Source organism: Myotis nattereri (genome assembly GCF_964212035.1).
Source record: "Myotis nattereri genome assembly, chromosome: 7".
NCBI lineage: Eukaryota > Metazoa > Chordata > Mammalia > Chiroptera > Vespertilionidae > Myotis > Myotis nattereri.
Window position 1 is genome coordinate 15,836,828 of NC_138082.1, and position 12,523 is coordinate 15,849,350.

General features: G+C 43.1%; 1 protein-coding gene across 5 annotated transcripts in view; it reads left to right on the forward strand.

Moving 5' to 3' along the window:
• The window catches only part of UNC80 (unc-80 homolog, NALCN channel complex subunit), a 175,753-nt gene that overhangs the window by 148,448 nt on the left and 14,782 nt on the right, over positions 1–12,523 (forward strand). For all 5 annotated transcript variants that reach the window (XM_081095147.1, XM_081095145.1, XM_081095146.1 and 2 more), the window contains 7 exons: positions 1,654–1,777; positions 2,717–2,842; positions 4,053–4,176; positions 4,891–5,097; positions 7,950–8,134; positions 8,759–8,924; positions 10,268–10,447. In XM_081095147.1, coding sequence (XP_080951273.1) covers positions 1,654–1,777; positions 2,717–2,842; positions 4,053–4,176; positions 4,891–5,097; positions 7,950–8,134; positions 8,759–8,924; positions 10,268–10,447 — 1,112 coding nt within the window. The remainder of the gene's footprint in view (positions 1–1,653; positions 1,778–2,716; positions 2,843–4,052; positions 4,177–4,890; positions 5,098–7,949; positions 8,135–8,758; positions 8,925–10,267; positions 10,448–12,523) is intronic.

Here is a 12,523-nt window from a genome sequence, read left to right on the forward strand (position 1 = left end):
TTCGCCTAATTCGGGGCTACTCAATGGACATTATTACCACCTAATCTCCGTCCAGTGGCCTGAAATGCCCATTGGTAGCCTTCCTGTGAGCAGATGCCTCCGACCCAGTCCACCTGAGATCTGAGCGCAGCGTGGACACGTATAGCCATAGTGAGCAGATAGCTCGACTGATAATGCGAATGGACCCTCTAACTTGGAGTTTTCAAGTTTGGGTTAGTGAGAATATTTTCTGTCCCTTTAAACCAAACCCCAAATTAGTGCAATTCTTGCCTCGAGAGTTTGTAGCTCTTGGTGTTCAGTGTGTCAGAGCTTTTCCGGGTTTTAGCCTGTGCTCTTCTTCATTCATGCAGCCACAGAAATTATTGAATTTATTTTAAGAAAGAAATAGAAAGATTTTACTCTAATAATGAATGGTTGTTCCTATATTAGCTCATGATGATGAATGCCTATGCCTTATATTATCAGTGGCATGAAAATACTTGTCTTTAAAGCACTCCTATTTTCTTTAGTGGTCCCAATAGAACACTTGTGCCTATTGGCAAATGACCAAAGTCTTATAAGTCCTACAAGAGTGTATCAAATAAATTATTTTTCTTAAATAATTTTTTATCTAACGATGTTAAACATACCCATAGGCTGACTCATTTGTCCTATAACTAAACCAATTATTAAATACATCATGCTTCATAAAAGTAGATTTCTGGATTAATGCTTAGACTTGGTCAATTATAGGCAGTCTTCTTGGGGTGCATGCAGTGAATTTGGGATTGCCTTGGACTTAATTTCTTCAGGTGATCTCAATTCAACAAGAGTAATGTTGATTGAACCTGACCTGTAAGTTACTCAGACATCATAAATGTCAATATCTTCCCATTTATGAACATTTCCATTTTGTCATTGCAGATACCTCATTTTGGTAAGAAATGTAAGCCTAGAAATTATATCCAGGATAATATTTGGAAATAGTATTGATAGCAGTAAAGCCCAATCTATTTATTTGTTATGGCAATTGCAGACTGAACTGACTTTTATTACTGAAAATCCTGTGTTCACTTAATTGGGTTATGTATACTACCTTTAATATTACCAAAGTAAGTAGCCAAAAAGTATCATTTCTTAGGGCAAGAAAGAATGCTTTTAAAATAAACTATTTTACTCTAATGTGACCTTTTTTGGCAGGAGTTAGGCCATAAAAGTTCAAGTAAGAGTAGTCTGGTTGGAAAGCCGATGAGATCAACTGTACTCTGCTAGAGAGATTTCAGAAATGCAACCTGGGGCCAGATGAGTTCTGTTGGGGGTAATTACCCCTGTGATGGTTTCCTGAAATGGTAGTCTCCTACCCTCTCTTCAAAGTAAAAATAGGGAACTACAAATGCAACCCATTCATCATCTCTGTCTTTTTCTTCGATAGATTTTGTCTCATTAGTCAAGTGGGGCAGGAGTGCCTCTGCCACGTTTTCAGTATCTCCTTCCCTTCCCAGTGTGCTCTGTGCTTTTGGAACAACTGGGTAAACTTCATCCCATGTGAAGTGCTTTGTTGTCTCAGACACCCATCCCGTCTTAGATGGCGTCAGAATCACTGTCTCACTCACCTGTTTCAGACTGTCTCCAGAAGGGAGCCACGCTGCTAATGGCTCCTGTATTGTATTCCAGGCGACAGGTTGAGTGGGAGCCTGCCAGCAATTTGATTGAAGGGGTTTGTTTGACACTGCAGAGGCAGCCAATCATATCCTTCCTGCCTCACCTTAGGTCACTGATCAATGTCTGTGTCAATCTGGTGAGTAGCCAAGTGGCAATCTTATGAAATTTTGCGCAATTTAACTCTGCTATTGACTTCTCTGAATTGAAGATTTACAGGTCAACCACTTTGTGCCCCTACCTACCCATGAAAACAGACGGCTCAGGTGACACTGAAAATAGTGAGGTACCTTTCAAGGTGGTGCGTGGGGAGATGCAGGGGCCCGTCCCGACACAGATGGGATTTTGGCGTGCTGCTTCCCACACACTACTTTGACAGTTCACCTCTTCAAGTTGCGCTGAGAGTTGAGGGCTGCCAGTTGGAGAGTGGGGTGGCGGAGACCACACGATTGGCTGGAAATTGAGATAGCCTGGGGTGGGCGAGTTTAAAATACAAAGAGGATTTTTTTTTTCTTTTTTTCGTGCAAAATGACGCTCTGAGTTGGCCAGTCTAGGATTTATGTGAAGAAAAACAAATTTTGTATTATTTATGTAATATCTAGAGTCGGGTCCTGACAAGGTTTTGTACGATGTGGAAACCATGTTAGAGCATTTCATTGAATGGGATCTGCTGCTTAACTAGTTGAGCAATAAATCTGTAGCTGGAATGCCTAGTGCAAGTAGAGCTCTTGCCATCCTCATTGTTGTCAGTACTTGCTCCATCAAAAAAATGTTGACTGCATTCCTTTGAATCCACAAGTAAGTATGTCCAGTCTCCTGATTAGAATAGTTTTGGGACTCATCTCTCATTATTTACATAGTTAGCTGTAAACAACATTCTACAAAACCTTGGCTGAATCCAGTGTTATGTTTGAGCTGACTCCAGACATTACATGCCTTCAGAAGAAGGCAACAAGAACAGATTGAAAGTAACATGCCCAACCTTCAAATTATTATTATTATTGAATGACACTCCCTTACAATGGTTGCATGAAATTGCAATAGCCAAGGCTGGTCATGTGCTCTGTTTGTATTTCAGGTGATGGGAGTGGTAGGACCTTCCAGTGTTGCTGATGGATTACCCCTTCTTCATCTCAGCCCTTATCTCTCACCACCTCTGCCCTTCAGCACAGCTGTTGTCCGGCTTGTAGCATTGCAGATACAGGTGTGACTGCCTTACCTGTTTGTCACGCTCATTAAGTTGCTGGTCGAGGCACCAGATCATGGTGTTCTCTTTTTGTTTTCTGCAAAGGCTGGGCAAAATCTGTGAAACAGAAGTGTGAACATCTCCAAACTCTTACAGTTTGGAGTCTCAGCCCTGAGCTTGGCCCTAAGTTGTGCTTCTGTAATTCTTCTTGAGATCTCAAAAATAGCAGAGTCGTTCAGTCCTACCATAACCTCAGGAACCACTTCAGTCATTTAAAATGTTGCATATACCATAGGAAAATAATAGTTCTCAGATAATCAGCACACAATTATTAATTAAAAGAGAGTAATATTCAAAGTCTGGTTTTAAATTATTTGTAGAAAGAATGGCAATATACAGTTCTTTCAAATGTTATTACTAGACTTTGAATATTTTAATTTTCTTTAATGATTGTGGATTGACTATTCTGGGTACTTTTTTTCATTCTCCCAGCTATTTTATTTCTTAAAATTAGAATAATCATTCCCAAGGCAAATCATTCCCAAGTGCAGAATGCAAATTCTCCTGCCTCTTTCTGTGTGTCTGATGTTTGTGACTGATAAATCTTGGGAAGTATACTACTGATGTAAATGGATAACTGACCCATTCATTGTCTGACAGCCATGCTTCATGGGCTATCAGCCAGAGAATGGGAAGATGATAGAAAAGAAATTAAGCAAGGACTGTGGCTCCCATGCAGAGGGAAACAATGATATCCCTAAAGTGATACACTTCAATAATTTGGGTACAGAGATCATTTCTTTCTTTCTGTATTACCTATTGCCTCCTGGCTTGGAGAAGGCCTTATGCAGGGGTCAGAGGACTTTTAAATGACTTCCAAGTGGATCAGGGGGCAAGTTCTCATTTTCTTCCTTTCCTTTTGTCTTGAAATTATTTATTGGTGGACCCATGGAGAAAGCGAATGGGGAAATATGGTTGTTTTGTAGCAGACCATAATTTTTCATTTAATATTCAAGACGTTATTGTTTTTTAGGTATATAGCTCTCAGTTATGTCAAGCAAATAATGGTAAAGTATCAGTTTTGAGTGAATCTTGGATGCTGCACAGATGACAATTGAACTCAGTTTACAGGAGCAACCACCAGCGAGTCACCATCTCGGTCATGCTGTATTAAAACAAACATGAGTATGGGGGTCAATTAATCTCTTTTTCTATTATTGCTGCACAGGCTTTAAAAGAAGATTTCCCTTTAAGCCATGTGATCTCCCCATTCACCAATCAAGAGCGAAGGGAAGGGATGCTTTTAAACCTACTCATCCCATTTGTGCTCACAGTAGGATCTGGAAGCAAAGGTCTGATTAATTTCACTAAAGGAAATTTATCATTGTTTCGTTGTCTTAAATGTCAGGTTTTATTTCTCTTTCTTTTTCCCAAAAAGGCCATCACTGAAGTCGATCTGAATGATTTAAACAGGGTTACCTTAGGAAACAGATTTTCCTTCATTTTCAATTTAGCTACCCTGGGTCAAGACTTTCTCTGCTCCATTTCTTAGAAGATCAGTTGTATTCAAAATCATTTCAGTACAGCAAAAATCAGGAGACCGTTGTTTCAATTAAGAAAATGGTATTAATTAAAGTACAGTATTATATGAATTGACAGATGAACGGGCCATGTAACCTACAGCCACTGGGGTTAGTGTAATCCTGCCACTGCCATTAAATTCCAATATAGTTTCATCACTCATCCTTCTTGGGAGGATTTTTCTTTTAGGAAAGTTTATATTAAATGTAAAGACTGTACATTATGAGTATTTGAGCAGAAAAAGGAAAGGCGATTGGAATGGTAAGCAGGAGATTTGGCTAAGAGCCCAAGCCCTTGGGCGCTGACCATGGAGCAAACAGTGCCAGGAACACTTGTCCATAGGGGAAGCTGTACTTTGTGGGGAAAGACCCGCATTTCTAGTTTGGAATTGGACAGAGAGCTGAGTTGTTCTGTGTCTGACGTGGGAGGTCTACCTCGTGACTTGCTTGTCTTTCCACTTCCCTTTCCCGAACTCTGCCCCTCAGACAGCCCGTGGCTGGAGCAGCCCGAGGTGCAGCTGCTGCTGCAGACGGTCATCAACGTGCTCCTGCCTCCGCGGATCATCAGCACGTCCAGGAGCAAGAACTTCATGTTGGAGAGCTCCCCCGCTCACTGCTCCACCCCGGGGGACGTCGGGAAAGACCTGCGCAGGGAAGGGCTGGCAGAGTCCACCAGCCAAGCTGCGTACCTAGGTGGGTTCTTTCTCCGTCTCCCCTCCTTTCTCTCTCTGTAGATACACAGGTGTATGTAGAGGTATGTATGCAGGTGTATGTATATGAATATACATACCTACTTAGCTACCATCCACTTTGACTCAAAAAATATATATTTTTAAAGGCCTCCATCAGGAAAGTACTGGAAGACTCCACTTGAGCAAGCAAGGAGCACCACCCTTGCAAAAGAGCCTGGTTTCTGTCAATAAACACATGTCCAAAAACAGTCTGTTCATATCTGTGAGGCCTAACTCGCTTGGTCATTTCTGTAAGGGCGTCTGGGCCTGTACGGAAGGCTTCTGCAGTGAGAATTCCTCCGTGTTGACTAAGCGTGAGATCGCTAATGAGGCTATCATCCCTAACTGTTATCAGATCGCGGCTCAGCCTCGTGTGGGAGGACACTGCATTGCACAGCTCGTGGGATGTATTGGTCTGTCAGCTGTGTGAATGGAGCCCCTAGAGTTGGGCAGCCGACATCCTGCACAGCAAGACATATGGCCTTGCCGTATATTGTGCCTCCTACTAGCTGTTTCTCTTCCCTTACAATATGATCTTAAATCTCTATCTTGATCTTCACGCCAGTGATCTTGCTCTCTCGTAAGCTTGCTAATTCCCTTCCCCTCCACTCCTGCTTTCCCATCACCCTGCCCCTGCCTTTCACTTGGTCCTGACCCATGCATTACTGGAAAGCCACTCTCTGGCCCTGAATAACCTAAGCCAGGGGGGAAAGACCACTCTTGCCACAGCACTGAGAATCAGGAGCATGCCAGCAGAAAATCGCAAAAGGAGGAAGTTGAGTAAATCTTGTCTGACATTTTCAATTCATCAAAGCAGGTCTTGGTGAGGAGAATAAGATGGACACATACACCTGTAAAACCAGATGCTTGCTGTTGGGAATGTGTGCGGTGTATGGACTGCATTATGAAGGGGTGTATTTGAAAATGATGTGATTGACAATGAGAATGAAGAAAGGGGTAAAAACGGAAGATGCATGTGCATAAGCCCTACCCACGTGGGGCTTGGCTGCCAGAGGCATGAGAATACAGGGTTCGGGTAAACTCCGGACTCTGGGACAAAGCCCTGTGTGAGGTCTGGGATTATAGAGAGGATGTGGAGAAAGAGGGCTTCACGTCTAAGATGAGGATAGGAGAAAACACTTAAGTGACTCTTCTTAGTTCTCTCCACTTTCTACCTTTTTAATGAAGGCCGCTCCTGCGGTCACCCTGCCAAGCTACTGGAGCTATATTTTAAATTCATTTTTACATTTATTTGAGCATTACTGTGCACTCAGAGGTGTTTTCTATTCTTCACATTATCATCACATTGCACCCTCATAACAACTCTAAGAAGCCAATGTGTCATTTTAGGAATAAAGGGGCTAAAGGCCCAGAAAGATTGAGTAACTTACCTAAAGCCTCACAGTTAAGAAGTGGCAGGTCCAAATTGCAAGTCCAGGCCATCTGGCAGCAGAGTTCCTGCTCCTGAGCCCTTTGCTATTCTGTTTGCGTGTTGAGCTGATGGAGGAGAAGATGGAAGTGGAATGGCAGAAGCCCAGAAAAGGCCAGCAAGAACACAGCAGTAGAAATGTCACCAGGGTCAGGATAGGGGAAGAGCAGGGTTGCTTTTTGATCATTTGTTTGTTTAGTTGCGGGAGGAGAGGAATTGAGATGAGTGGTTGCTGTGAAAAGTGAGATTTTGAAGAGGGTGGTGGGTAAAGAAGAATCTTGCAATATCTCACTCTGTTACATAGCATGGTTTTCTCCTGGAAATGCCCTAAATAGATGGGAAAGGTGTGTGTGACTCTTGAGGACTTTAGGGAGTTAATATCTATGTGTCTTTTAGTTGCTGAGATGGGCTTTCAGTCATGATCAAGAAGGCCCAGGGCCCCTTGACGGCCCCGTGGCAGACTCAGGGGGGAGGGCTGTGGCCAACCAAGCTCCCACCAATCTTTGATGTCTTTATAGCATCCTGGTTGGTCCTGACACACTGGGAATTCCCCTTTCTGTGTGTGTGTGGAGGGGGAGGGGGCGGGGGGCGGGGGGCGGGGATGGAGTGGGGAGTAGATTATGACATGGCTGCCAGAATCTGAAAAAGAAGAGATATTGTGAAAGAAACCCAACAGAGCTTAGTAATAGTCCTGATGCACAATATGGAGGTGGGGCGGCCGGGGGGGGGGGGGGCAGACAGGGAGGAGGGAGGAGTAGTTTTTGTTGTTGTTTTTCAATCTGGAAGGATATATTCCAACACACCTACTGGTTACCCCCTAGGGAGCAGTTCAGGGTGGGGTCCAAAAGAGAGCTGAGGGGAAGGACTTTTTTGTTTTTGACTTTGTGCATTTCTGCATGGTTTGATGTTACTTTTAATAACAAGCATATATTATTTCTATGCTTAAAAGGAAAATACTTTAGAACACTTATGTTTTAGTTTAGGATGTGGGTGATGTGCTGGTATTACCAGAAAGCCGCCACCGTGACCAAATGTTTGGAAAGCAAAATAGTGTCCACACATCATGTGTAGAACACATTTCCCTTTCAATTCTACAAACTGCTTTGCAATGTCTTTTTCAAAAATAGTACTTAAATGCCCCTAAGAAAGATATCTGTGCTCTCCGATTGAGAATGAAAACATGTCTACCACACAAATGTTTGTCTTCGTGTCAGAACACTCTCGCTCGCTCAGGGGTATGTATAGGTTTTGGGAATCATGGAGAGAGTTTGGAAATTTAGAAACATCCTGATGCATAGCGGGCGGTGTGCTGGGCAGCTGGGGGCGGGCAGGGCTCCTCCGAAGCTCCAGACCAAGGCTCCGTCTTCTCTCTCCCTGCTGTGAAGCTCTCAAGGTGATTCTCGTCTGCTTCGAGAGGCAGCTCGGGAGCCAGTGGTACTGGCTGAGCCTCCAGGTGAAGGAGATGGCCCTGCGGAAGGTGGGAGGCCTGGCCCTGTGGGACTTCCTGGACTTCATCGTGCGGACCCGAATACCCATCTTCGTGCTCCTGCGCCCGTTCATCCAGTGCAAGGTGCGCTGCGTGCATCTCCTTCCAGGAGTGGCAGCCCCAGGAGTGAGCTGCTCTCCCGACTCAGGGCCACAGCAGCGATGTTCATGGAGGAACCATAGCTAGTTAGCAGGACCTGTTAAGATCACGCTGGGTGAGGAAACGGCTCAAAAGTGTAGCCCAGGGGATCAGATTTCATGTTAGAAGAACCTTCACAGCCTATAGAACTTTGCATCCTCCCCACTCACTTCCTCCTCTCCTCCTTGCCTGCCCCCCCAAAAAATAAAAATTGACCCTGAGGAGTGATCTAGAAAATGTTCTTTCTTTAGTGGCAGGACTGAGGTCTGATTTTAAATAAACAGAGAAAGATGTGATAGTTAAAGCATGTTTGTCCTCTGAGACCCTCACTATTCTATTCCATTTTATTCCTTTCTTTTTTTTTTTTTAACCTTTTATTCTTCTCATGCCCCGATTTCCTGGGGCAGTGATTCAAAGCAATGTATTGATTAAGCACGTCAACACTGTCCTATAAACTTCATATGGATAACCTTAGTTAACCCTCACGACCAACTATGAAATAAGTGCAATGATTAGCCCATCTAACAGATGGGGAAATGGAGGCCCTGAGCATCTCCGCCTTCCTTCCAGCTTCTGGCCCAACCAGCGGAGAATCACGACGAGCTTTCTGCCCGGCAGCACATTGCTGACCAGCTGGAGCGGCGCTTCATCCCCCGCCCGCTGTGCAAGAGCTCCCTCATCGCCGAGTTCAACAATGAGCTGAAAATTCTGAAGGAGGCAGTTCACAGTGGGTCAGGTGCGTGTGCATGGGCTTGGCCAATAAAGATGCCACTCTTCGGGTCGCTGCTCTCTTCGGAACCATTTGGGTTAGCCATTTCGGAACACTGACAGATTTGCCTATGCGATCATTGGCAACAACAAACCCAATCAAGGGGACATGATCGGTTTTATTGTGCTCCTTTTCTAAACATTGTTTGCGATATTTATTTCAGTAGGTAAGCTTCTTTTTTTTTCTTTTTTTTAAGTTTAACTGGGGAAAATATGTTTTAAGTGTGTGCCTTCATTTCTTTTTTGGAAAGGAGAAGGGGGACTCGCATGCATTGAGCATCTATTCTATGGTAGATTATTTCATAGGTGTTATTTCATTTAATCCACACAAATACCTACAAGATGTCTAACTGAGAGTCCACTTATAGCATGAGGAAGCACACTGATAAAGGATCAGTAACTTACATGCCAGTGACAACAGGGAGGGGACTTAAAGCCAGGTCTGCAGGATTGCTTAGAAAGCCTCGAACCCTTCACCAACTGGAGGGAGAGAGGGTTGAATCAGAGCTGGCAGACGAGGAGATACTTCCTTTATATTTTTCAAGGCATTTTCTTTGGGAATACATTGCTTGCTTTTTATAACAACGATGAACAACAGATTACAGAGGAAGAAAAATAAATCATCTGCCATTAGAGGGCAGTCCACACCCATAAGTGGAATATTCCATGTGTGGCTTTTTTATTGTTGCTTGCAAAGTGTTAAAGACAAAAATTTTGACAAGTACAATCTTGGAGAAATTTCCACAGGGCCATTCAAATATTCTGCTTTATAATAAAAGAATCTGACATAGAACCTTGGGGGGTATTTTATAAATTGTAATTTCCAGAAAAGGAGAATAAGAGAACGGTTTGATTATATATTCTGATTTTTTTTTTTGATAAGGTTTCCATCAGACAACACATTTATTACTTTCAGATGCTTGTGTCAGGTGAGGTATGTTTCTCAGTAAAATCTGCCAGGTTGGAAGCTACAATCCGTGTCCAAATTAATTTGCATTCTACCAGCCTTGGAAAATGAAATTGAAAAACAGTAAGAGAGGAAGCAATGTCAAAGCATTTCACATTGTTGGTAATTTCATGCTCCCACCAGGAAACTATTCAGTTTATAACAGTGGCCAATTCTAACTTTTCACTTTAAAAAATAAATGTTCTCACTTCCCATTTGCTACTTTGTCTTAAAGGTCATTCATCTGGGACACACCATTTAACTGACTTTTCTTAAAAAATACAAGTGCTCAGGGAGGAGTGTGAAGCAAACACTTGTTTTCAAGATCCTCACCAGGGATTTCCTTTGGTCTCCCCGCCCGCTAGCCTACCAGGGCAAGACGTCCATCAGCACCGTGGGCACCTCCACCTCTGCCTACCGCCTGAGCCTGGCCACCATGTCCCGCTCCAACACAGGCACCGGCACCGTCTGGGAGCAGGACAGCGAGCCATCCCAGCAGGCCTCGCAGGACACCCTGAGCCGGACCGATGAGGAGGATGAGGAAAGTAGGTCGCCCCACAGAAGCCGGCAGGTGGGGGGACGGGGGTGGGGGGAGAAGGCAGGGGCAGGAGGTGACACCGCTTGGCCATGCCAGTGTGGGCTTGAGAAGGATTTCTGCCTTTTCAACCCTTGTCAGTTCTGACCCCCTGGTCATTTTCACAACAAGGTTTCAAAATGGAACTGTAGCTGATTCCATGATTCCTACAGCCTGCTCTTCTTACAAATTTCTTGATGTACTTGATCATCTGGGAGGAATTCTGGCAAAAAGTAAATCTTTGCTTTGAGCTTATATATTCAGCTTTTTTTCATTAGCTCTCATTTAAGTTGTGCTTACGTAACTAAGGGAAGCGTTTATGCTCCTTTCTCCTGGCCATCTTGCTTAGAGGGTTGATCCCCTTAGATCAGCGGTTCTCAACCTGTGGGTCGCGACCCCTTTGGGGGTCGAACGCCCCTTTCACAGGGATCGCCTAAGACCATCGGAAAACATATATAATTGCATATTGTTTTTGTGATTAATCACGATGCTTTAATTATGTTCAATTTGTAACAATGAAATTGGGGGTCACCACAACATGAGGAACTGTATTAAAGGGTCGCGGCATTAGGAAGGTTGAGAACCACTGCCTTAGATGATTCCATTGGGCAAGGAAAAGTGAGCAGTGGATATGTTCAGGACTCAGAAGGGATCAGTCGGCTATCCCCATGGTCAGCAAACTGCGGCTCTTTGGCCCCTTGAGTGTGGCTCTTCCTAAGCCTTAGGAGTACCCTAATTAAGTTAATAACAATGTACCTACCTATATAGTTTAGGTTTAAAAAATTTGGCTCTCAAAAGAAATTTCAATAGTTGTACTGTTGATATTTGGCTCTGTTGACTAATGAGTTTGCCGACCACCAGGCTATCCTATCTAGAACGTGAACCAGCATGCTGTTCGGAAGGAATACCCGTGACTGAAAGAGCCCATGAGCTTCTAAGGCAGCGGTTCTCAACCTGTGGGTCGCGACCCCTTTGGCGGTTGAACGTCCCTTTCACAGGGGTCGCCTAAGACCATCCTGCATATCAGATATTTACATTACGATTCATAACAGTAGCGACATTACAGTTATGAAGTAGCAACGAAAATAATCTTATGGTTGGGTCACAACATGAGGAACTGTATTTAAAGGGCCAGAAGGTTGAGAACCACTGTTCTAAGGCATATGCTTAAGATTTGGTGTTGTGAAATGAGGAGTAGGGTGCTTTTTTTTGATTTTTGTTTTTTATTTGTTTCACATTCATGATTATTCTGCATTAGGTTCAGATGTGTACAGCAAAGTGAGTAGGAGCAGGTTTTAAAAATAAGAGGTGAAAGGTTCCATTAAATACTACTATTATTTAATGCTTTTTAAAATTGCATTGATTATTTTCCAAGTGTGTTTTAAACACACTCTGATGTAACATTTATAGTGAAGTGTGCTGTCAATGGATGCCTTAAGAATGAAAACAAAATCTAAATCTTTGATCAGAGCCCCTTCAGAGCAAACAAAAACAAAAAGCCCTGAACTAAATGAAATAGAGGGAATGGGAGCTGACGACAGAATTTTAATTAATTAAGAAGAATGAATGTGTTCTAACAGCCTACTAGAGTTGGAATGGGTGAGAGAGGAGAAGAAATAAATGCTGTGTCAAAACACCTATGAATAATGTTATCAGATTTAGTTTCAGAGTTAATCAGATAACAAAGTGATAATTATATTGTCCTGCACCCAACCTATGGACATACTTGTTTCTAATGCACCCTGGTCACTGCTCGTGGAAATACTCCTAAAACTGTAATTAGGGAAATGTTGAAGGGGTAAACAAAAAACAAGAAAATGAAATGAGAGAGATAAGGATCAGCAATTTGAATATTTGTTAAGTCCTAGGAATAGTTCAGAACTTAAAGTAATATCTATTTTTCTTTAATGTTTGAGGTAGTCTCTCAGCAGTTTGTTTTTTAATGATGGGAAATGATACAACCTGTCTTTAGAAGAGCTAAAGGTATTTTACAGGTCCCCTTATGAATCAGTAGATAACCTGAGCAATAGGAAGGAGCTAGGGGCGT